We start from the raw sequence: 22,976 nt of genomic DNA, 5'->3' as shown, positions 1-22,976 counted from the left end.
GAGCAGATGAAGCTGGTTTGCACTCGTTCTTGTCGTTCATGTGGTGGAGCACAGTTCCACTTGGGCATATCGTTGACTTCCCTTAAAAGGGAAATCGAGCGATTGTTCATTGTTTCTTTCTCCCCCCTCACGCTGACCATTACACAACAACTACAACGTAAAATGTTCAGGCAAGTGGATTTCTTCATTAACATCTTGGAATTTTGCAATTAAAGCTGACGACCACCAGCTTTGATCTCACTGTTGATGGTATTTTGTTCAGTTGTATTTGCTTCAAAGTGTATAAAGTATGTCCTTCACGTGTTTCAAAATCAACATCCCATTACTATACAGTATTATATAAGAGGGAACAAAAAGGAATGCTTTTGAAGTCATTCTTTTTAGGCATAAAATCTCTAAAATCAGGGTGGTTCTTCGTGCCACATTTTTTATGTTTTCATGATATCCAACCAGTCTTATTGATACAGCCCATACAATGTCCACACACAGCTACAAAAAAACATGCCTGAAAAGCCTAGATGTAATGAATGTGAGGGTAAAGAGCAGTGACGTGCAGTCAGTGGAGGCAGGTGAGGCAGTGCCTCACCTGTCATCATGGAAAGCTGTCATGGAAATATCAAATGAAAAAATAATTTAAACAGTTAGATGTATTTAGTGATTTGTACTTTAAAGTTCTTGTCCATTTAACTTCACCGTTTTAGGATTTTTTTCAAAATCGCTGAATTTACCGCTCAAATACTAAGTAGAGACGTGCGGTGACGTCATTAATGAAGTCAGTGCCTCACCAGCCATGAACCGCACCGCACGTCACTGGTAAAGAATGAATCAGAAATTGGATGCACTCATGTAAACATTGCCTAAAAAGTGCTGTTCCAAAGAACTGTGTCCAAATGTTGCAATACATACACTCTAGCCAAATAAATTGTTTGTATCAGCATGAGTCCCCATCTTTCTCATTAATTGAATGAAAAGCCATGGGATTTATCACCCGAACAACCAAACGTGTGGGAAGAGGGTACTTTAGGAACAAGAAACAAAATAAATTCATATTAATCCTTGACATTTCAGATACTGGGGGCAAGCAGATTTTGATCTCTTCAAGACTATCAGGTTTCACTCTGTTTATTAACATGTTCCTCCATTATACTATACACCATGTTTTAAAGAACCAAACAACTAAAACAATACCAAAAATAGAACAATTGTAGATTAATGATTGATTCATTTCAGTTCAAAATACATACACTGTGAAAGTAAAATAGCCACAGTACAGTAGTCAATATATATTTTGAGTGTCTAAATGTGATAGTCATCATCGTTTCACATCTGATATCATTTGCGTTTCCATTTTCACAGCTTTAATTTTATATCTGAAGGGTGTCACTTCTATACATGTTTGAAAATGAGAAGCGTTTTTGTATTTATTTTTTATTTATACACCCGCACAATGGATTTGAAATCAAGATGTGATTGTTTTCACATTAAAGGTTTTCAGAGCAAGTAGTACAATTTGGATTGACTAATTATAGTCATTTTATACAGAACCCATCAAATGTTAGGGTCTAGCGTGAAATTACAATATATTTTCAAGGTTATATTGAAAAGCACGCCCCTCATAGTGCAGAGGTCATATATATGTTTAAACCCCTGCTCTGGCCTCTCTGTGTGAAGTTTGCATGTTCTTCCCGGGACTACGTGGGTTTTCTCCGGGCACTGTGGTTTCCTCCCGAATTCCCAAAATGTTTACAATATAGGTTAATTGAACACTCTGGAATGTGAATGGTTGTTCATCCATATGTGCCCTGCGATTGGTTGGCAACCAGTTCAGGGTGTAGGTGGGCTACCGCCCCATAAGAGATGGGAATATCAGATCCAGCATGCCCAAGACACTTGTGAGGATAAGCAGTTCAGATAATGGATAGAATCGTACTCACTGCCCGAATGCTTATTGACATACAGGAACTCTTGGTGATTTCAACTACTTTGAGGCTTTTAGAGTCGAATGGAATTGAATACTACAGTACTCAATCTAATTTAGTATTGCAAATAATACAACTCAGTTTATATACTGCATGTTGCGACACAACAATTAAAAACAGCAATCGGTAACTAGGAAACAAAGGTATTAATTCCAACAACCATCATGGAAGAAAGGAGGAGGTTGACGTTTCTATGCTCTCAAGGGATTATGACAGAGGTCATCATGCATATTGGGAGAGATGATAGATAAGGTTGTCAGGGTTCACTTAATCCAGGAAGTGATGTGAAACAGGCAGGTATAAAACGGACAGGTCTTTTCCAGAAAGTCATCATCAGCAGACCTATTGAAAAGAGAAAACTTCAACACTGAGGAAGGTATTTTAATGATAGTGTGTGTGAATGTGTGTGTGTTGTGTAAATCATATGGAAATGTTGTTGAATTGTTTTAAACACATTTTGTGCAATCAGGTAGAAACTGCAACCATAATGGGAGCTGTGAAATTTGTTGGACCACTTCTTTTCTTAGTGACGTCTATTTTCTGCATCGTCAATTCATATCCCAACTTGGACTTGTCACACAGTGAGTTGTATCTTCCTTCTTTCAAATTGGGAAAAAGACAAAGATTGTGCTTTATGTGTTTGGATTTATTGCAAAAATGTAAACCACAAACATTCCAACTCTGATTACTTTTCTATACAGTAGGATGTAATGAGTGCACGCTGAAAAAAAATGACTTTTTCTCACGGGACAAGCCGGTGTATCAGTGTAAGGGCTGCTGCTTCTCAATGGCTTACCCAACACCTCACTGGATCAAGAAGCTCATGATGAATCCAAAAAATATCACTTCAGAGGCAGCGTGCTGTACTGCGAAAAACACTGAATTGGTAAGTTCAGGGGAGACCATGCATCATTTGCAGATTTGGGTAAAACTGTGCAAGTGGGAACTTTTCAGTGTGAAAAGTATTCCGTTTTAAGACAGAGTAGTGATTAAATTGTGAAATATGATTATCAACTAAAACGTGTCATAATCTTCTTTTTATTGGACGCAATTGTACAAAACCTTTTGGCCAAACAAAAATTGAAAATTATCTCTACAGTAATTAAAAAAAATCGCTAGACCATGTATTAAATGAAAAGACATCCTAAAGGATTAATAAATCTGACATGATTAGAACATCTGCAGGACAGTTGATGCGTTCTGCCTTTGAATCAAACCTGAGGCCTATATGTCAGTTTTCTGTGGTCATTCTAGTGTGCAAAGCATGTACGCTAAGTGAATTGAAGACTCAAAATTTTTGCAAGCAATCCAGTCCATCTCGGATCCATGGTCAGAGGATTAGGCACTATTTAAAACCATCACTCACAGAGGCAGGTGGTGGAGAAAATGGTTGAATGAACTCTCCCACCCTCTCTCTCTCTCTCTCTCTCTCTCTCTCTCTCTCTCTCTCTCTCTCTCTCTCTCTCTCTCTCTCTCTCTCTCTCTCTCTCTCTCTCTCTCTCTCTCTCTCTCTCTCTCTCTCTCTCTCTCGCTCTCTCGATCTACTGTACATTGGCATACAAGATTTCAATTCACTTGTTAGGTTTTACAATGAACACCGAAATATTAGTTGTCTCGAAGTACATTGAAGTTGCATTATTAATTGTCGAAGAACATCAGTCAGTTCAACAGGTTCCCTGGTGTGAACAGCTAACAAGGGCAGTGACTGACCTGAGAATATTGACTCAAATTATCCCTGACAGCTGGCCAATATCCCCAGCATCATTTGCAGATTTGGGTAAAACAAACATATTGGTCAGTCTCAACAATATGTTATTTGGACAAATCACTAGTCTATCCGACGATACGATGGATTAAGAATCATGCCATGTTTTTGGTTTACTGAAAAATTGCGGTTTGGGGTTTGAAAACGCTTTAAAATAGAAATCTTAATACAGTAAAGTCTCGTTATATCGATATCGGATATATCGATAGTCCCGGTTATATCGATACTATTTCTATGCACGCACGGAGAAAATTACATGCAAACAGGGTCGGATATATCGATAGTCTCGGTTATATCGATATTTTTTCGGACTCCCTTGAATATCGATATAACGAGACTTTACTGTATTTTTCATCCATTCATTTTTCTGTGCTACGAATGCCGTGAGGGTCACAGGGAGATTGAGCCTAGAGTTTTGAAAGGCACTTAGAAAGCATATGTATTATTATTATTATTATTATTATTATTATTATTATTATTATTATTATTATTATTATTATTATACCATGTGATTTTGGAGACAGGGAATGTAAACCCTCAACTGGTCATTAGGCAATAACAGGGCGATATAGAGATTGAGAAGTCATCACACACAAAACGTCACTGAGTGGGAACTGATCCCACACCACCTACACCAAAGTCAGACAAGTGTATCAAGACACCATCATTGACCGCGTCAGTAAAAAATGTCAAAAAAAAAAAAAAAAAATTAACACCCGTTTATTTATTCACAGGTAAAAGTGCAAAACTTAATGGTGAGAAACCACACAGAGTGCTACTGCGACACCTGCATATATCACAAGATCTGACTGGTGGAAGATGGCGATGAGTTTTGCCAGTGTTGTTCTGGAACTTTATGTCTTGTCTTCGGTGTGCATATGTTTTACCTTTTTAGGAAGGCATGCTGTAGTACTGCCAAGTCATACTTTGCGCGACATGCCTTTGTCTATGACCTGTCTAAACAATGTGAACTCATAATCATTCGTTTTCAGTTCTGTGTTGTTTATGTAACATTGATGTTAAATAGTGTGTTATTTGTAGTGATTCGGTTTGGCACAAAAAATAAAAGAAATAAAATATCGACATTAAAAAAAGAGCGATATTTTGTAGCAAAATGGTTATACATGCTGAATTTAAGCTACGTGTTAGTAACATTGATTTTACTTAGTTAAATATATTAATAAAATAAAACTCAAAATGCTGAAATGAACTCATCTGGCCATTATTCAAGACAATAAAAAGTATAGATGCTAAAAAGAAAAAAAAGATCCATCCACCAATTCATTTGTTTGCCTTCATTAAGGGTCACAAATAAGGGGGAAGCTACCCCAGCTTATTTGGGGAATGAGACAAGATCCACCCTAGCTGGTCTAGTTTTCAGTGAATCACAGAATACCAGTCTAGTCTCTGGGGTCAGCCATCTTATTGAAGTTGAGAAATACGTTTTGACAAGTGATTAATCCAAAGGGTTACCAGTTTTAAACACACTTTGAAATAACACATTAGCTCAAACCTATGTTTAATAATATGTTGTTGTAAGACAAAAAAAGTCTCTTTTTGGGGGGGGTCTCTTGTTTTGTTCCATGTTGATGTTATGTCGCGTGGATGATATGGATTGTTTTCAGCATTTTTGGCCACAACATTCGTCAAAAAGGATGAATGCTTCGTGGTTGCGCCTTCTCTGTTAACTGTTATTGCTGGACAGCTCCAGAGCGCTTGGGTTTTGCACCTGTAATGGGCAACATTTTCACAGCCTCGCTTTGTTCAGCAAAAAGCTCGGTGTTATTAAGCAGTCTGTGGTTGGATGGATGCATAGTTTGAGTAGCCGACAACGAGAAGAAAGGAGCGTCAGCGCAGAGCGGTGATTCACATGTGGAACTAGGAGTCACGGCTTGGAATTGAAGCGGATTTACATGAGACAGGAGAGCCCACCTATTTTTTTGTTAATGGACAGAACAGCTTCTTGTTGATTTCAAACTAAGCTTGTAGCGGACGTGTGCACATTGTCAGCATTATGTCTTTGATCCACTGTCATAGAGGAGAGTTTGATTCACTATTCTTTTATCTAAAATTGCTTCAAAAAATGAAGGGTACGAAAGGAAACTGGTTAAGATTGCATGACTGCCTATGCATTATGTGTTGTGTTGGAATATTTTGTTGTTTATTTTTTTGGTTAACTGTTCATTTTATGATAGCATGGGTATCTGTTGTCTAGTTGAAAGGGAAGAAATTTCATGTGTTTAATGTTCACATTTGACAATAAATTTGTATATCACCTCACAAACATATAATTGCCTTATATTTTCACATATACTGTACTGAAAAGTAATACTAATAACTGGATTTGAAATTAGAAGAGAGTAAATCATTCAACTACTTTTCAATATATTTTAAAGTGGGGATTTGTAATAAAAAAAGCCACTGAAGAAAAGACAGGAAGCAGAGCTGGAGGTAGCTGAGATAAAGATGTTGAGGTTTTCTTTGGGAGTGACCAGGTTGGATAGGATCAGGAATGAGTACATTAGAGGGACAACTCATATTAGAGCTTTTGGAGAGAAAGTCAGAGAGGCCAGACTGAGATAGTTTGGACATGTCCAGACAAGAGAGAGTGACTATATCGGCAAAAGGATGCTGAGCCTTGAACTGCCAGGCAGGAGACCGAGAGGAAGACTGAAGGGGAGGTTTATGGATGTGGTCAAAGAGGACATAGAGGTAGCTGGTGTGAGAGAAGAGGATGCACAAAACCGGAGATGGAGGACATTGATTCGCTATGGCGACCCCTGAAGGGAAAAGCCAAAAGGAAAAGAAGATTTGTAATTAAAAAAATCTTGCAATATCTTATAACTCAGTGTTTTTAGGAGTAGACACAATTTGAAACATGAAATCAACACACATGATTTACCTTCCCAGGCCTCATAAAACGATGCTGCCACCCGATCTGGGGCCCGTTATGTGAACGTGAGTGTTATCTGCCCAGCTACTGGCAGAGAACCACTCCAGTGTTATAACTTTATAACTTTAATGAATGAATAATTATTATTTAGCATGAACCAAATTTGAACAGTTACCGGATTACTGCACATGTCAGAAAAAAAGAAATGTTGCCATTTTTTTTCTAAGAAAAAATGAGAGCGTTAACTTGTTATTTTGAAGCTATAAAAGATAATCGTCAGATTTCTCAAAAGTTTGACACATCAAATGCTTAAGAAACGTGTACAATCCTGCATCATGTTTTTCTGCCCCTAAAAGTAGTAGGAGGGAGTGGTGAATGAAAGGAGTTCGCCACCTCTGCTCTTTAGGTCGTATACGCTTTGTTTACATTCTACGGCATGTGTATATGTGAGACGCGCATATTTTGGATATCCTCGTTCCACTCCAACAGATTGATTCCGACTCAGACCCACCCACCAACGACCCCTCTCCCCCAATCCCCCACTTCTCCCTCCCCCACCCGACGTGCACGTGCGTGTGCCTTTCTGGCAGCGTAACATCTGTGCGTGCGTACGCGGTCGTGATTGTTGTGAAGATGGCGGAGGGGGAGACGGAGAGGGAATATGACACACCGAAAGCGAACGACGATCTCCGCGGCCGCTTTCACGGCTTGACCGCGGCACTGAGGGAGAGCACGAAGTCGCCGCTGGAATCCTCGCTGATTTTCTGCCAGGAGTTTTGCCAGGTTCGCCCGCTCCTCCCCGGCTAGCTCTGTTCGCTCTGCGTCCCTTCTCTGGCTTCCTGGCCGAGGATGTCCGTCTACATTGGCTTACAACAATGTAGCTAAAGGCGCTAGCCGCACTGTTAGCCTGCTGCTAGCCCCGAGATGGGCAACAAGGGGGGGGGGGCTTCGTGCTTTTTCGCCAGTCCTCCTGTGATGTTTTAGTCTTCTTCATAATTCTGCCTAAAGATCAAGAATTTGGGAGGCGGCTGGTCGGGCTCATATGCGCTCACTATGCTTGTGTTGATCGCATTTTTCGAGGCCAGACTGCTAGCAGCAGATCAATGCTGCTAGCTGGTATGCAGGGTCCCACTGTCATGTGCAGTGATCAAGCTGTGGAAAAATGATAGCTACGTTAGCAAATGTTTTCGGAAAAAATGAAAAAGGACAGAATGAGTTAATTACAATTGTAACAGATGTGCAATCGAGCCGTCATAAACACATCCCCTCGCGTAGTGTCGCCCGTGTGAGAATTTAGATCGCTTGAGGAAGTGGGCTACTTTTGTGAGGTAGGAAAAATCAATTATCTGTTACCAAGGTGTTAGCTTAGGCCCCGTGCACTAATTTTTTTAACCCAGCTAATCACATCTGATGAAATGCTCGTTTAAAATAGCCACATTAGCAAATGATGTGACTGCAACTGGGGGATGCTTTTTGTTGCGAATGTGCGGCTATGGTCACTTGACCGAATTCCTCTCCCGCTATTCTTTTATTTATTTGCTACGGTCACGAAAATGCCATCTGTGCGTGTGCTCGATACCCCAGTCGTTCTATTTAGCTCTAATATTTATGAGGTAACCAGCAAAAATGTGGTTCCCATTGAGGATTTCATGCAACTTACAACTAAGTTCTTTGTGTGAAAGGGCTAGTGCAGCTCGGCCTGTTGTGTTTCCATACACCGAATAGTAGTAAGAGAATTAAAGAGTCGTTGGGGGTCTAAATGAAATGAATGGGTCTTTCAGTCCTCCTGGTACTTTTGAATGGGCATTGATGAACAGAAAATCAATTAAGTAAGTAACGTTGTTGAATTCTCTATGCACGTCTTTTTGTAACATTGGTTATCAGAAATGGGTTATAAATCACATTGCTATCTATGAGTTGTAAATGGTTAAGTATATTTGTAATTATGTTAGCTTATATATATATATATATATATATATATATATATATATATATATATATATATATATATATATATATATATATATATATATATATATATGGAGTTGAACGTTAGACTGTTGAACCAATAAAAATCCATAAAATTATACCTAACAGTATTAGAAACTATAACCACAATAATAACTATTGTTGATAAAGCCCTAACTTGTCAAGTAAAAAAATAGCATTATTGTTTTGCTTAAGGCTATTTTTTGGTGATTCTGTTCATAAGTTCTATATTGGCTTCTTCTTTTCCTTTCGGCTTTCCCTTAAAGGAGTCGCCACGCTACCATTGGAATATTAGTGTCACAGTGACTGCATATTATTCACATAAAATTTACTGAAGACTCATTTTAAGTGACTCTTCAAGATGAACTTTTATGATTGCATAAAAGTGTAGTAATCACAAACTACAATAAAATGAATGAATGTAGTTCATAACTTGGTGACACAGTGGTCGACTGGTTAGCAGAGGTGCAGGGTTCAAGTCAGGTTCTGGCCTTCCTGTGTATAGTTTGCATTTTCTCCCCATGCCTGTGTGGGTTTTCTGAGTCCTCCATTTTACTCTCACATTCCCAAAACATGAATAACTTGCTACGGAAACACTCTAAATTGTCCCTATATGTGATTGTGAGAGTGAATGGTTTGTCCATATGTGCCTCGCCTTGTGCCTGGTCATAGCTTGGTTAGGCTCGACACGCCCACGACCCTCGTGAGGAAAATGGGTGGATAGATGCAGGTTTCATTTTAATTTGTAATTGGGCGGTGTGGTGAAGACTGGTTTGCACGTCTGGCTCATAGTGGAGGTCATGGGTTCAATTCCCGGTGTGCCCACGTGGTCTTTGCATGTGGTCCATCCATAAGTGTGATAGTAAGAGTACAGAATGTTGTGTCTGTTCAGGAAGAAGTTGCACTTATTTGATTAATAGTTATTTGTCGTCTTAGAGCAATATAAATTAGGACATTTTAGGTTATGTGTTGCATCTACTGTTATGTTAAGTGCTTTGTTACAGCTGCAGCTCTTGTGAAAGCGCTATATAAATGAGTATGCATTGTATTGGATAACAATTAAAATCAATATTAGCACGTTCTTTCTCATTGGGAATGGTCAACTTGTATGACCTTGACACAAACTATTGTGTTTTTTTCTGGTCAGGCCCTGGTGGATTATGCCGGCCGTTGGAAAACTGACGAGGATCCACTGCCTTTGCTGGAGGTCTACACGGTGGCCATCCTCAGCTTCGCCAATGCCACCTCCTGTCTCTCCTCCGAATGTGACAATGTGCCACTCCTACTTGAAAAGTTAACATTGTATGTAAGAGCGCTGGAAATGGTCTTTATTGAATTGTAAGACTCTGTTGAAGAATTCAGTCAATTGCTAGAAACCATTTGAGTTTCCTTTCAGAATGTGTCTCTTTTTTGTCACTAAATAACATAACAAAAATATGAGAACACCATCAGAAACTACAATCATTATGAGGCCGGTTGTGGTATTTATTGGTTCTGCTTGATATGTTGGACAGCGGTTCATTATTCATAGAATAAATATAACAAATGGAAGTGTTTGACGGCAACCTTGCCGTAGAAGTAAATACACTATACATGTACCGAAATCTATATTGAATTTTAGACAGTGAAAGTGACATGACTTAATTCGATTATTAATTAAAATCCACTAATAGGTTAAAATGTTTCAAGAGAAGCAATCATTCCTATGAAGCACCAGTCTTTATGAGAGCCAGCTCACCTTGCTGTGATTGAGCAACAAGCATGATCTCCTTTCAAAAAACAAAAACAAAAAAAAAAAACGGCACAACGGCATTTATGACAGCGCTGGCTTCATCAAGTTGCAAAGAGAAAAAAAATAAGAAAAAAAAACTTTCGTGTGATAGGGTCTGTTGACACCAAGATAGTCTGTGAGTTATTTCACCAAGGTGCGCGTCATGAGGTCACCCGCTTTCAAAGCATTTTTAGAGCCGCTTGCCATTGTCATGAATGATTTATTTTCTGGGGCTGTTGTGTATTTTGTTTTATTTTGTTACCTTTCACTTTCTCAGAAGTATTGTATACAGTATTTGGTTTCTATGTTGCGCCTAATGATGGTCATCATTTGGCCTTGAAGAACATGCAATATCATATTCAGTTGACAGGAAGTGGTAAAATGTGTTTTTAAAAAACTATCCATGAAAAATAATTATATTATTCAATAGAGTATAGAGAAAACATGAACTTTTTACTGCTGAAATTTGCCAAATAAGTAAACAATTCATTTGATTATTTTGCGACATCCAATGTGCCGCTCTCTAGCCAACTTTGGCGCACAGCTCCATGACTAAGAATCACTCACCAGTATGTAGACATGCAGTGTTAGTTTTATTACACACCTTATTTTTGCTAGAACTACTGGCAAACTATTGAGAACAATTTACACTGATTCAACCATAATAATAAACAAATTACATTGATTCCTTTCTGATATTGTTCATCAAAATAGTCAACTATTGTCTTTGTAAATGTACCCTTTTTAGAACTGCATTTGTATTGGTTCTCATTAGTCATACCTGGTGAAGCGTCCGATGATTCTCTATAATCAAAGTACACAGACAAAACAGCATGTAACCATTTTATCAATTGTTTGACAGTCATTAGAGAACACTGTTTTCAATTGTTAATACACACACAGAGATTCATCTTACAAGTCTGTATTTCCTGTTTGTCGTTGATGATGAATGGGTGTCCTCGCATCAATCATTTGTGATCGCAACTGAATGTAGCCATAAGAAATGCTGAATGTTTGGGTTCGCAGGAGCTGTGCGGAGCTGGTTCTATTACTGCCCCAGCATATCCCCTGTGCCTTATGGGAGGAGTTCAGGTCCTCCATGAAGGTCAGTACTCTTAGTGGACTTCTTGGATGATTATCTTTGTGGCCAAAGCGCAATCTGAAATACCGGTAATAGTAAAACATTGAGTTGAGCCAGATAATATATATGGATCGATACCTTAATATTGTTAATATGTGTGGACAGGCAAAAATTAAATTGTCAATCTCTACATATTCATTTGTCTTCTGCTACAGTTGGCACACAGCCTTTTGCAAGAAAGTGGGAGTGCACAGCTTCGTCCACTTTTTGCTCTGGCACAGCAAGAAGGCATTTGGTCCAACACCACACTCAGCAGCATCTTGTCCAACACCATTCCTCAAACTGAGCAAGGTTCTGGCTCTCACATACAGTTTACTGCACGTTGTTTACATGTCTTCCATATGCACTATCACATGGTTTCCTCTTTCTTCCTTGCTTTTCTTTAGTTCACGAGTATCTTGAGTTAGAAGGCCCCACTCTTCTCAGTATGCGCATAAAGCACCTTATCAAAGTGGACAGTGTTGATAAAGCCGCCGCCCTTGCGAAGATGTGCTCGGAGTACCCAGGATATGAAGGAAAATGGAACTTCAAACAAACCTATTTGCTCTGTATTTGCATGACCAAAAGTCAAGAGCAGCTCATGGAAGAGGTAAGAAGCATCCCATCTTCCATCTTGTGGATGAATTAGTCTGATTTCATGGAAAAACTTGTTCTGCATGTTTGACATATCATGAACATTTTGAATTATTCGCTCAGAATCTATGTCATCCAAGTCATCTTTGTGATTTGTTTCTAAATATATAAAATATGTTTGACAGTAAGTGCTGAAGATGTGCCAAGATAGAACAATTGGGTACATAATTGTTCAGATTGAGCATTCACCTTTTTCACTTTCTTAGTTGTCTGGATTTTCGGGGTGTGTTTCCAACTGTCCTTCCCTACTTTTGCAGGAATTGAAAGTTGCCAATTAATGCAATTAGCCACTCAGCTAAGCCAACAACCCAAAATACAACTTCTCTCAAGTGTTAAATGTGTTGTTAGAGCTAGAGTGTATCTATTGTGTGAATGGGCCGTTGGACACAATGTGTATGGGGAATTGAATAGCCTCGCCGCCTGTCCCAAGAAAGGTAGTCGCCGACATTGGGACCATCCGAGTTGCCCCAGCCCCACCGCGCCAGACGCACGGGGGCCCCACACGACAGACACATTTAATGGTTTGCTAACTGTGAATTATGTACGCTGGCCCACATGCCAACAAGCCAGCGAGGTTGCCAGAGTAGCATCAACGTAATTGTTTGTGTTGCATGTGAGACCAGATCATGATAATTGTCGAATGAACAGAGTGGCAGTACGTCTGATTGTGAAAAACTGCATGTGTGAGGCAAAGTGAGCCACAGGGATGTAGTGATTGACAGCAGAAAGTGTAGCAGTGCTCTGTTGTCTGCGGTTTAAGCAAACGTGCCCAGTGTCAAGTCAACTGACAGGCGTGCCTTTTTTCTTTCATTAATTTGGAGCCTCGTTTTATATACAGTGAGACCTTGGCTTACGAACATAATTGGTTCCCAGACAGAGTGTGTAAGGCGTGTAGTGTGTATCCCCAAAATTAATTTCCCATAGGAAACCATTAAAATGAGAATAATCCGTTCGCAGGTCCCCATAAAACATATTTTTCTACTTTCTAATTTTCTAAGCCTTAAAACTACACAAAATATACCTTATTTTATGGATAATAAATGTGCTATATTATTATGATTAAAGAAATAAACTGTACTGTACAATAAAGTCATTTTATTTATCTTTGTGATGGTCGTTAATGGCTTGATGGAATGGAGTGTCCGGTTTCCTCAGCATTAAACACTTGATGCGGAACATAGGCTTCTTTCACAATCTTGAGGAATGATCCCTTGCAGGTGCTTTCTCTGTGATAATTGTATCTAGTTCTTCATCAATTGTGATCTGTATAGCTGGGTTGGTAGCTTTTTGCATCAAGTGTACAGATGGGACGATTGATGGGATATTTTAACTGTTTTCTATCCATTTTCTCACTATTCTCACACTTTTGTTTTTTTGTTTCAAGCTCTGTCATCTCCCTTTCGTGTGTGTGTTTTCTCACTCGCTCTCTGTCTGCCTGTCTCTTTAATGTTGAACCCCCCCCCCCCCCCCCATCTGCTTGGTTCTTGACCAATCACGTAGCTTTAACCGAAGACGGCATTTTTTTTTTTGGAGAACGGCCTCACTCTCTGTCTGTAACCCCATCCCCCACTGCTGCGTTCTTGACCAATCACGTGGCTTTAACCGAAGACTCGGCGGGGAATAGATGACAAAAACAGTGGCCACCATTTTCTTGTTAGGAGAAAGGGCTAGTTTGCGAACGACATATCACTCATTGTGGCAGCTCCGTGTGTATCCCGAAAAATAGTTCGTCTGCCGAGGTAAAATTTTCATAAATGTAACGTTCGTAAGCCGAAAAGTTCGTAAGCCAAGGGGTTCGTAAACCGAGGTTTCACTGTACTTGTATTTTTTAAAATTCTAATTTGGAAAATATGGCCTTCCAAATGTGTTGACACAACACCATAGATTTGAAGTTGATTTTTATCACTGTATCATTGTAATATTTGTGGCTGACTAGCTACAAAAAACATAAATAAACATGCTGTTGTTGGCTTACCGTGTTGGTGTGTCTCATTGCTGGATGTGGCAGTATTATTCTCCACAGTCTCCACTTTGCTGCAACAACACTTTTGTTCACAACTGCCAAATAAAAGAGGCTCCTGCTTTCTCCCCCATGTTGTTGGATTGGATTTGATTAGATTTGCCTTTATTAGTCTCGCAGTGGAGAAATGTACATTTCACAGCAGCTAAGTTATGAAAGGAAGAGGAAAGGAAAGAAAGATTTAGAAAAACAAAATACAAGAGCTGCTGTAAAGGCAGCGACTCGCGGTTCCATCTTGAAGTTAAAAAAAACAAAAACAAAAAAACTAAATAACAAATAATGTGACACAACACAAAAGACACAGACAGTCATTCAATCTTGGGCACTTTCTGCACCCTCTTTTTTGTATGAAACTGTTCTAGACAAAACAGGAGAGGATCAAAGCGACCTTTCACAATGAATCAGGGACGTCATGGTGGAATGTGCATGTCTACTACAAGCTCAATGTTGAAAGCAAACACAAAGCTGGAGCATCCATTGATGAAAAGAGATTGTCTCACATCTTCTGTCCCACGTAAATCCGCTTCAATTCCAAGCCGTAACAATTCCACATACGTATCAGCGCTCTATGCGAACGCTCCTTTCTTCTCATCGCGGGCTCCTCAAACCATGCATCCATCCAGCCACAGACTGTCCAACAGCACCGAACTTTCCGTTGAACCAAGCGGGGCTGTAAAAATGCTGCCAATTACAGGCGCAAAAAAGCACAATCGCTCCAGAGCTGTCCAGCCATGACAGTCAAATGGCACAGACATCTGTTCCACACGACTCACAACAACACAAAGTGCCAAAAGAAAACACAAAAACAACATGAGAGAACTGACCGCTGCCTACTCGGGCGCCAGGATGATGGATGTCTTCAATGCGCTTTGGCTTTTGGAGTGTTGACAAGGATTTTTAAGTTGGAAAAGCTTCAGTAATTTAACACATAACATTGCTATTGAAAGCCAGTCGAAGCAACTGGATCCGACAGAACAGTATCACCAACAATTGCGCCCAACTTTTACATGTAGCCTTTATTACATTAATACAATTCCTTTAATATGGAAAATCCAATGTTCTGTGAGCTTTCCTGAGACGACACAGATTTTTGATGGTGCTTGAACACCTCGTAGCCCCGGTCTAGTGCTGCGCCAGACGGGCACAATTACTCATGTTATGAGTGCCCTTAGCTGATTGATTTCTCCTGAAATTGCTGTTTCTTTGGCCTCTGCAGATATCATCAATAGACTGCAAGGACGCTCTGGAAATGATCTGTAACTTGGAGTCCGAAGGAGACGAGAAAGGAGCACAGTGCTTATGTTCCGCCTTTCTAAAGCGACAACTTCTTCAAGGAGACGTTTATTGTGCCTGGTAAGTGTTGACGTTTGTCTTGGAAAGGAAACACTCTCGGAACTCTTGCTGCACTACTTGTGATTTTTGAGGTGTAAGGATTTTTGAGGTGTAAGGTCACTAACAAATGTTGCTATCTTCTATAAGTGTTCCAAATTGTTCATTCAATGTTAAACACTCAACTTTTTACTTTGATACCAGTATGTCCTTCCATTCGATTGTCTCGCTTGCCAAACTTCATTCATCGTCATCTTTTTGAAGGGAATTGACGCTGTTTTGGAGTAAGCTACTTATGCGTTTGGAGTCTTCGGCCGACTCCTTCCTCAGCCACAGCAAAGAGATGGCTCTCCTCTGCAGAAGCGTCTGTCACATTCTATTCCTTATCAAAGTCATCCAGAATGAGGTAACAAAAACACAACCCAAGTAGAGCAAATGTACTTGTTACCTATTTCAGCAAGCTTTTATAAATATTTTTTCTGTGTCATGGACAGGTTGGAGAAGTGGGTCTTCCAGTTTGTGTGGAAATGTGCATTCAAGCTCTGAAAATGACCTCAAATGACCACACGGATAGCAAATCTACGATCTGCAAGACTATTTCCTGCATCTTGCCGACTGATCTTGAAGTGAAGCGAGCATGCCAGCTGACTGAATTTCTCCTCCAACCAACTGTTGACTCCTACTATGCCGTTGAGTCACTGTACAATGAACCGGATCAAAAGCCTGAGGAGGACGGGAATCTGCCGGTGCCCAATTCCTTACGCTGTGAGTTACTCCTGGCCTTGAAGACACAGTGGCCTTTTGATCCAGAGTTCTGGGACTGGAAAACATTGAAATGCAATTGCTTGGCACTGATGGGCGAGGAAGCAGCGATTGTGTCATCCATTGACACTCTCAATGACACGGACGAACAAGAGGTGGAAAGTACACAGGGAAAACTGCCGGAGTACAAAGACCTGGAGGACTTTTTGTTAACCACTACAAATGAACTCAATGAAATTGCGGACGAAAAAGAAAAAAACAGAGAGGCAAAGAAACTTCGGGAGCAAGGATTTGTATCATCTCGCTTTCGAAACTGGCGAGCCTACATGCAGTATTGTGTTCTGTGTGACAAGGAGTTCTTGGGTCACAGAATAGTTCGGCACGCTCAGAAGCATTTTAAAGATGGAGTGTATCTGTGTCCTATTTGTGCAGACAGCTTTGAAAGTAAAGAGGTTTTAGAGCCGCATGTGGCGTCACATGTCAAGCATTCCTGTAAAGAACGGCTTGCAGCAATGAAAACAGTAAGAAAGGGGATCAAACTACCCCAGTCTCCTAAAAGTCCATCGAATATGATATGTGTTCCAACAATGATGAATAATGACTCGCAAACTGGTATCCAACCAGTGAAGTTTGAGCAAATGACACCTGTCACACAAATAAGTCAAGATTGCTTCTGTCCTGTTAAAAATTGCTCCAAAGCCTTCAAGTTTTTCCGCAACCTCATGGCTCATGTCAGATCACACAAAGACGACGAAGAGGCCATGAGGTTTTTGGAGATACAGAAACAAAAAGTGGTTTGTCAGTATTGCAGACGGCAGTTTGTGAATGTTCAACATCTCAATGATCATTTGCAGATGCATTGTGGCAGCAAACCATACATATGCATACAGCTGGGTTGCAAGGCCAACTTTAATTCCAATTCAGAACTTCTCATGCATAGGAAAACACACTCAGAGTTTCAGGCCCAGTGTATGTTTCCAAACTGCGGGCAGGTTTTCAGCGAGGCTTACCTTTTGTACGATCATGAAGCTCAGCATTATCTTACCTACACCTGCTCGACAGATAACTGCGGTAAAACGTTCTACTCACAGGATCAGTTCTTATCTCACCAACAGATCCACAATCCCAACAATGTAGTCAACAATGTTCTTATCATTAATGAGAGCGCTCCAGTCTTTCCCAAAGTTGAGCCGCCAGAGGAGAATATGCAGCGTCAGGCAGACGTGCAACCTGCTGATGTTTGCCTCGACGCGAGTAATTCAAACGCTTTTGTGAACGAAGCATCAAAGGCCAACGCATTACCAAGCAGTTCCCCAGAGGTTGGGAAAGAGCTCATTCCCATTAGAGTGAAACATTCAATCGAAAATATGTTGAATTCTGTGGTGCATATTGAACTCAAAGATCAGGATAAATGTTACACTCCACTAACAAACCCGAGCACAGCACCAGCTGCCTTGAAAGCAGCATTGGTGGCTCAGCAGCCACACCTGACAATGTCAGAGCAAGTAAAAACTCTCCCGCACCCCGTCCCCACTGCAACCAATGTCATGACAAGTCAACCAGCAGCAGGGCAAAGTAACACAGGAGCTGATGACTTTCAGAAAGCGATACCACAAATGATTTCTTTGAACCAAATCAAGACAGAAATCCCTTCTTCACTGCAAGGATATCTTCCTGGAATTCCCGCTGTATCCAGTAATGATGAAAACCTGCATTGCTGCCCACAGAATGAGTGCACAAGGGCTTACAGTACAAACAAAAGTTTGTCGAGACACGTGAAAAAGCAACATCCTGAAATCTTTGAGGACTGGAAGTTGGCCAAGAAATACAACAAAGTGGCCAGAATTACAGCAAAAAAGGCACCAGCTGGAGCAGTCGTACGCAGGCAGTTTCCCAACGGTAACAACAACCTGCCAAATCAGCCAACAAATCAGTCTGGACCCCTATGCAATAAACCCGGGATGGAGCAAATTGATTACCCGGCGGGATGTTCCACCTCACCTGCTCGGTGTTATCCCACCTCAATGGACCCTGTGCCCATCACTCCGATGGTGAACCCCACATTGTACCCATCCTGGGGAAGCGCCAACAATAATGGGGAAATCAGTCAGCCCGACGGGTCCCAGTCGTGGTTTTCACCTCAACTGAACAGCTGCTCCCCAGATGCCTTCAATGTGAGCGAGTGCCCTTCCCGCAGCTATCTTCAGTGGCAGCCCGATGCATATCCAACAACAGCTTCCCTCCCAGCTGAAAGAGAGCACCCAATGACAGCTTTACATGGAGCCGCTGGGTCTAATGTTCCGTCGGATTCAAGTTTGATGTCCCAATATTTATCCAGTTCATTGATGCTCGACAACGCAGGGCAAATGCACAATGGCGCGAATCAGTTTGGACTCATCCCTCCCGATGGCAGAGGAGCTTCAGTGGAGGGAAAGAAAACTAGTGGCAACACGGCAGAACAGTCGGATAATGGGGAAAGCATGTCGACCATTCACAGTGTACCTGAAGGAAGCTACCAAACTCCATATGCTCAGAGTGGTAACTCAGTGACGCAGAGTTCACCGGTTGAGATTGCTACAAAATGTCTGACTGCAGACGTCCAAGAAACATCAAAAGCTGCAGGGAAATTAATCAAAGCAGAAAATACAGAAACCCCTCTATTTGGACAAATCGACAATGCTGCGGATGGCATGCTTAGCCCACACACCGTCACCCAGACCGACTTTCACTTTGAAGGAGACTGTACTATTGCAGAATGCGAAGCTACTGATGAAAAAGATGATACTGACAGCCCAAAAGGAAAGCGCGGTAAGCTAAGCAAGCGAACCAAATGGCCAGCCATTATTAAGGACGGCAAGGTGATTTGCAGGAGGTGCTTCAGAGAGTTCACGAGCACAAAGTCCCTCGGGGGTCATCTCTCGAAACGCTCACAGTGCAGGCCGTTAGATGAAATTGACCTGACTGCTGATCTGCCGACATCCTTTCTCGATTTTCTCAATGATCCACATGTCCCGGAAACGAATGGAGCCATTTTTAACGTGTCAAATGGTGATTTCCCGCAAGAATCGTGTAGCTTTACACCTCTGAACTCTTCCATGGTGCTGAAACAAGAACCTCAAAATACAAATATAACCGAGTTTTCAAACGTCACCGCTTCTGCCGTTGAAGGTCAGGAAGAGAAGGCATCAGCGATAGCTCATACTGTTACCGCTCGACCTCATCAAGAAGATCACTTGATGGAAATCTCCAATGCCTTTCAAAGGTTGGATTTGATTGAAGCTGCCCAAGAGAAGATGCGGGGTAATTTGTCCTTAGAGAAAAGTCTCACTCATTGTGACACAACCTCTAAACCTAAAAAAGGCAAACCCACACCATCCAAGAAGGATGAAAAGATTTTAGCAAAATCATCAAAGCCTTTTAAATGTGTCAGAGAAGATTGTGATTACTCATTCATGACAAAAGAGGCATTATTCAGGCATTTGAATAAAATGCACGATTACTCGAATGAGATGATTGAAGAACTGAAACGATACCCATCCAAACTGTCTCCGTACGTTTGCCAGATTTGCGCCAAAACCTTCACAAGAACGACAGGCTTGAGAATCCACTATGAGAAGGTCCACCGATTGTCAAAAGCAGAAGCACTGAAGTATAAGATAAGTGCTCGAAATAGACCCCAAGTCGTCCGATTGAACGTTTCGCAGACGAGTGAGGCTGACGCCGACACAAGCGGCGTTGCAAAATCCAATGTTGGCTTTCCCTACATCAAACAAGAGCCCCTTGATGTTGAAATTGAAAGTCAACCTGACAGTGCAACCAATTCAGAAGCCCCTCACATTGCTTCTCCGGAAAACCCCGTCAACGATGGCTTCCCACATGCAACATTAACCGTCACCTGTTTGCCGCCGGTGCAAACCTATTTAGATAACAGGCCAGTGGTTGAAGACATGCTGGCTGATAATGAAGAGCAGCTGACGCTGGCGGCTACATGCTCAGATGGCCAACACAAACCTGGTCTTACGGAGAAATGCGGTCTCACGAAAGCAAATGAGCATCACACAGTCGGCAAAATAAGGGTACCAAAGTTCAGTCCTTCTGCTTCATCTTCCCCAGAAAAAGCAAGCAGCTCCAAAACCACAGCCAACCTCGATGAAGTCCACAAAAAGCTGCCAAAAAGAATGGGGCTTAAAATGTGTGACGCCGACAACGCCTTCAATCCATATAGACCATATCGTTGTGTTCACGAAGGTTGCAGTGCTGCATTTACCATCCAGCACAACTTGATCCTCCATTACCGGGCCATGCATCAATCGTCCCTGCCCCATAGCAATGGTGAGAGCAGCCCCGAGATGATTAGCGTACCAAACGGTCAAGATAGCTATGACATTGTGGGCAAAGGTCACGAAGTCAGGTGTCAAGTCAAAAACTGCTCCCGTGTATTCATGGGAGTCACAAGATTAGTGCAACATTATCTTCTGCTTCACAAATTCACACGCGACAAAGCCACTTCAATGATGGCGACCATGGTCATCGGAACCTTCACCTGCGATCGGCCTGAGTGCGCCCTGCCTTTTAACTCGGTGGACAAGTACATCGAGCACATAAAGAATTTCCACAAAGAAATTGCCGTTTCGGACAGTGGCTCGGTGGATACCACTTTTAAGTGCGAGTACGAGGGCTGCGAGCGCTTTTATTCCACAAAGTCGAATCTTCTTCGCCACCTGATTAAAAAGCACGACTATGTTTATGAGCCAAAATCAACGGATGGAAGAAGGAATAGATCTATCGCGCTATTGCCTGGGATGACCAATGGAAAAGAAAATATGGAAAACAAATTCAAATTGAAGAAGAAGAATGTCAAGAAAAAAGAAGGAAAGACCATTGAACATTGGACCAATTTTGGAAAGCCTACGCTTAAGACACATGATGAAGCAACGACCATGTGCACGAAAAAGTGGCCATTGCAGTACCCATGCATGCTAATAGGCTGCGACACAATCGAGGAAGCAGAGAAAAGTATTTTTAAGCATTACGTGACGCATGGCCTCACAGAGAGATACATCGAAGACCAGAGGAGCCAGTTCATTTTCTGCAAAAAGTACCGATTCAAAGACACAGACAAATCAGACGGTGCATCGTCTCAGGAGAGTGAGCCGGAGGAGGGCGTCAAACCCGCCGAACAAAACAAAGAGGAGTCGCCGGAAACAATAAGCCAAGAAGACAGCAAGCTTTCTAACGACGAAGGCCTCGAGTCACAATCCTCATCCGGGACAGAGGGTGGCGTTAAAAGAGGGCGTCCCCGAAAACCCGTCAATCCAACACCAGCCTGTCCCGATAGGATACAAACCCTTCGCACTCGTATGACTGTTAGCGGCTCGAGAGACAACTCAAATCCTGCTACCCCCGTAGCCCAAGAGCAGCAAGAGGAGGTTAACGCCATGGGAGGGTCTTTCAAACCGTTGGGGCTGGAGGACTCTTTCCTGAAGTTCTTGGAAACGGCCGATTCAACCCATCCCACCAAACGCAAACAGGGCGATAAGCCTATTTCCGAGCTGCCGTCCAAAAGACGACAAACCCATAAACACAGGACTGCTTTAAGAACTAAAACCAGTGATCACTTTGAAGGTTGTGAGAAACTAGTTGACTTTAGAAATCCACATAATCTCAAATCGGTGAGCAATGTGAAGATAGTCATGGATAAAACGTTTTCAAACGGTGCTGATCTTTTGCTTAAGCAGCTGCAAGACATGAAGCCCTTGGTCATGATCAAAAAGTGGCTTTACAGCGGATCATAGCCCCCCCGTGTTTTATTTCCAACTCCGTCTCACTCAGGATTTGAGAAGTATGCTGCAGAATGATTTGAGAATGCATCAAATTTCCAACTGTTATTGGTAATGGTCACGGTTATTGAAAAAAAATGGCCAATTTTATACACCATGAAATTAAATGTCTTGGATGATTTTAATTATGTATGTTAGTTCTAATAACCAGGTAATCCCTAGGGCATAGATTTTAGATTCATGTTTGTATTTATGCTTAGTACTGAAGATGTTTTTTTTGCTAAATGGAAACTTTTGAAAAATGTTTTTATATATCCCTATGGGATTTAATGTTTCGTTTGTATTTATTTCATCCTTTTTAAACACTAGTAGACCTATCTGTAATATTTACATGTCTTCCACAAAGTGTTCAATAAAACGTTACTGCTCTTTTTGTAAAATATTGTCTGTGTACTTTAATGTGTGAGAGGTGTATTGTCAGTCAGGGTTCCTTGCACAGACAGTGAGTCGCGTCTTGCTGTGTCGATTCATGACCAATTAGTTTGACTAACATTTATCACGATGAAAAGAAAAGACTAACTAAACGGTTAAAATTGAACACACAAGAATACCTCAGCTATATTGATTTCTTATGACATTAACTGGAGCGTGTGATATAGTTTCTACAACCTGTTGTGTTAACTATTACAGGGACAAAAGAATGGACATTATGGTTCTAACCAATTATGTTAATTTAGGGGCAGTTGTCTCTTGAGAAATTAAATTTGATGTTTAAATGTCAAGCACATTGATGGATTTCATCGCTAGGCCTTCAGTAATGCTATGTCTGAATCAATCCAGACTGAAAAAAGTGCGGTGTAATTTACTACAGATCCCTCGTGGATTTGTAGTAAATCATTAGCCAATGCAGTACT

At 41.2% G+C, this 22,976-nt stretch overlaps 2 protein-coding genes across 3 annotated transcripts; both read left to right on the top strand.

The window, feature by feature from the left end:
- The first annotated feature begins 2,269 nt into the window (after window positions 1–2,269).
- On the top strand, window positions 2,270–6,062 carry cga (glycoprotein hormones, alpha polypeptide). 2 transcript variants are annotated; one of them, XM_089004473.1, is made up of 4 exons: window positions 2,270–2,355; window positions 2,449–2,560; window positions 2,681–2,865; window positions 4,479–6,061. In XM_089004473.1, the coding sequence occupies exons 2-4, from the start codon at window positions 2,467–2,469 to the stop codon at window positions 4,551–4,553; spliced, it is 354 nt and encodes a 117-aa protein (XP_088860599.1). In that variant the 5' UTR covers window positions 2,270–2,355; window positions 2,449–2,466; the 3' UTR covers window positions 4,554–6,061. The 2 variants fall into 2 exon arrangements, with proteins under 2 accessions (XP_088860599.1, XP_088860600.1); XM_089004474.1 differs by having other exon boundaries at window positions 2,330–2,355; window positions 2,453–2,560; window positions 4,479–6,062.
- A 1,132-nt stretch (window positions 6,063–7,194) lies between these two features.
- Window positions 7,195–22,485, top strand: znf292a (zinc finger protein 292a). Its single transcript, XM_089004731.1, has 8 exons — window positions 7,195–7,420; window positions 9,774–9,928; window positions 11,424–11,502; window positions 11,694–11,829; window positions 11,925–12,127; window positions 15,408–15,544; window positions 15,785–15,926; window positions 16,015–22,485. The coding sequence occupies exons 1-8, from the start codon at window positions 7,271–7,273 to the stop codon at window positions 22,075–22,077; spliced, it is 7,065 nt and encodes a 2,354-aa protein (XP_088860857.1). The 5' UTR covers window positions 7,195–7,270; the 3' UTR covers window positions 22,078–22,485.
- The last annotated feature ends 491 nt before the right edge of the window (window positions 22,486–22,976 follow it).

The sequence above is a fragment of the Hippocampus bargibanti genome, linkage group LG09, assembly GCF_051943395.1.
Source record: "Hippocampus bargibanti isolate YZ-2025 linkage group LG09, ASM5194339v1, whole genome shotgun sequence".
Classification (NCBI taxonomy): Eukaryota; Metazoa; Chordata; class Actinopteri; order Syngnathiformes; family Syngnathidae; genus Hippocampus; species Hippocampus bargibanti.
This window is presented reverse-complemented; position numbering and strand designations above follow the sequence as displayed.

What these genes read in the sequence shown, in the direction of transcription:
- znf292a (XM_089004731.1), top strand. Translation starts at nt 7,271, where the DNA reads ATGGCGGAGGGGGAGACGGAGAGGGAATATGACACACCGAAAGCGAAC. An exon ending in CTACTTGAAAAGTTAACATT is followed by an intron (nt 9,929 to 11,423) that starts GTATGTAAGAGC and finishes TTGGGTTCGCAG; the next exon opens with GAGCTGTGCGGAGCTGGTTC. An exon ending in TCAAAGTCATCCAGAATGAG is followed by an intron (nt 15,927 to 16,014) that starts GTAACAAAAACA and finishes TGTCATGGACAG; the next exon opens with GTTGGAGAAGTGGGTCTTCC.
- cga (XM_089004474.1), top strand. Translation starts at nt 2,467, where the DNA reads ATGGGAGCTGTGAAATTTGTTGGACCACTTCTTTTCTTAGTGACGTCT. An exon ending in CAACTTGGACTTGTCACACA is followed by an intron (nt 2,561 to 2,680) that starts GTGAGTTGTATC and finishes TTTTCTATACAG; the next exon opens with TAGGATGTAATGAGTGCACG. An exon ending in CTGCGAAAAACACTGAATTG is followed by an intron (nt 2,866 to 4,478) that starts GTAAGTTCAGGG and finishes ATTTATTCACAG; the next exon opens with GTAAAAGTGCAAAACTTAAT.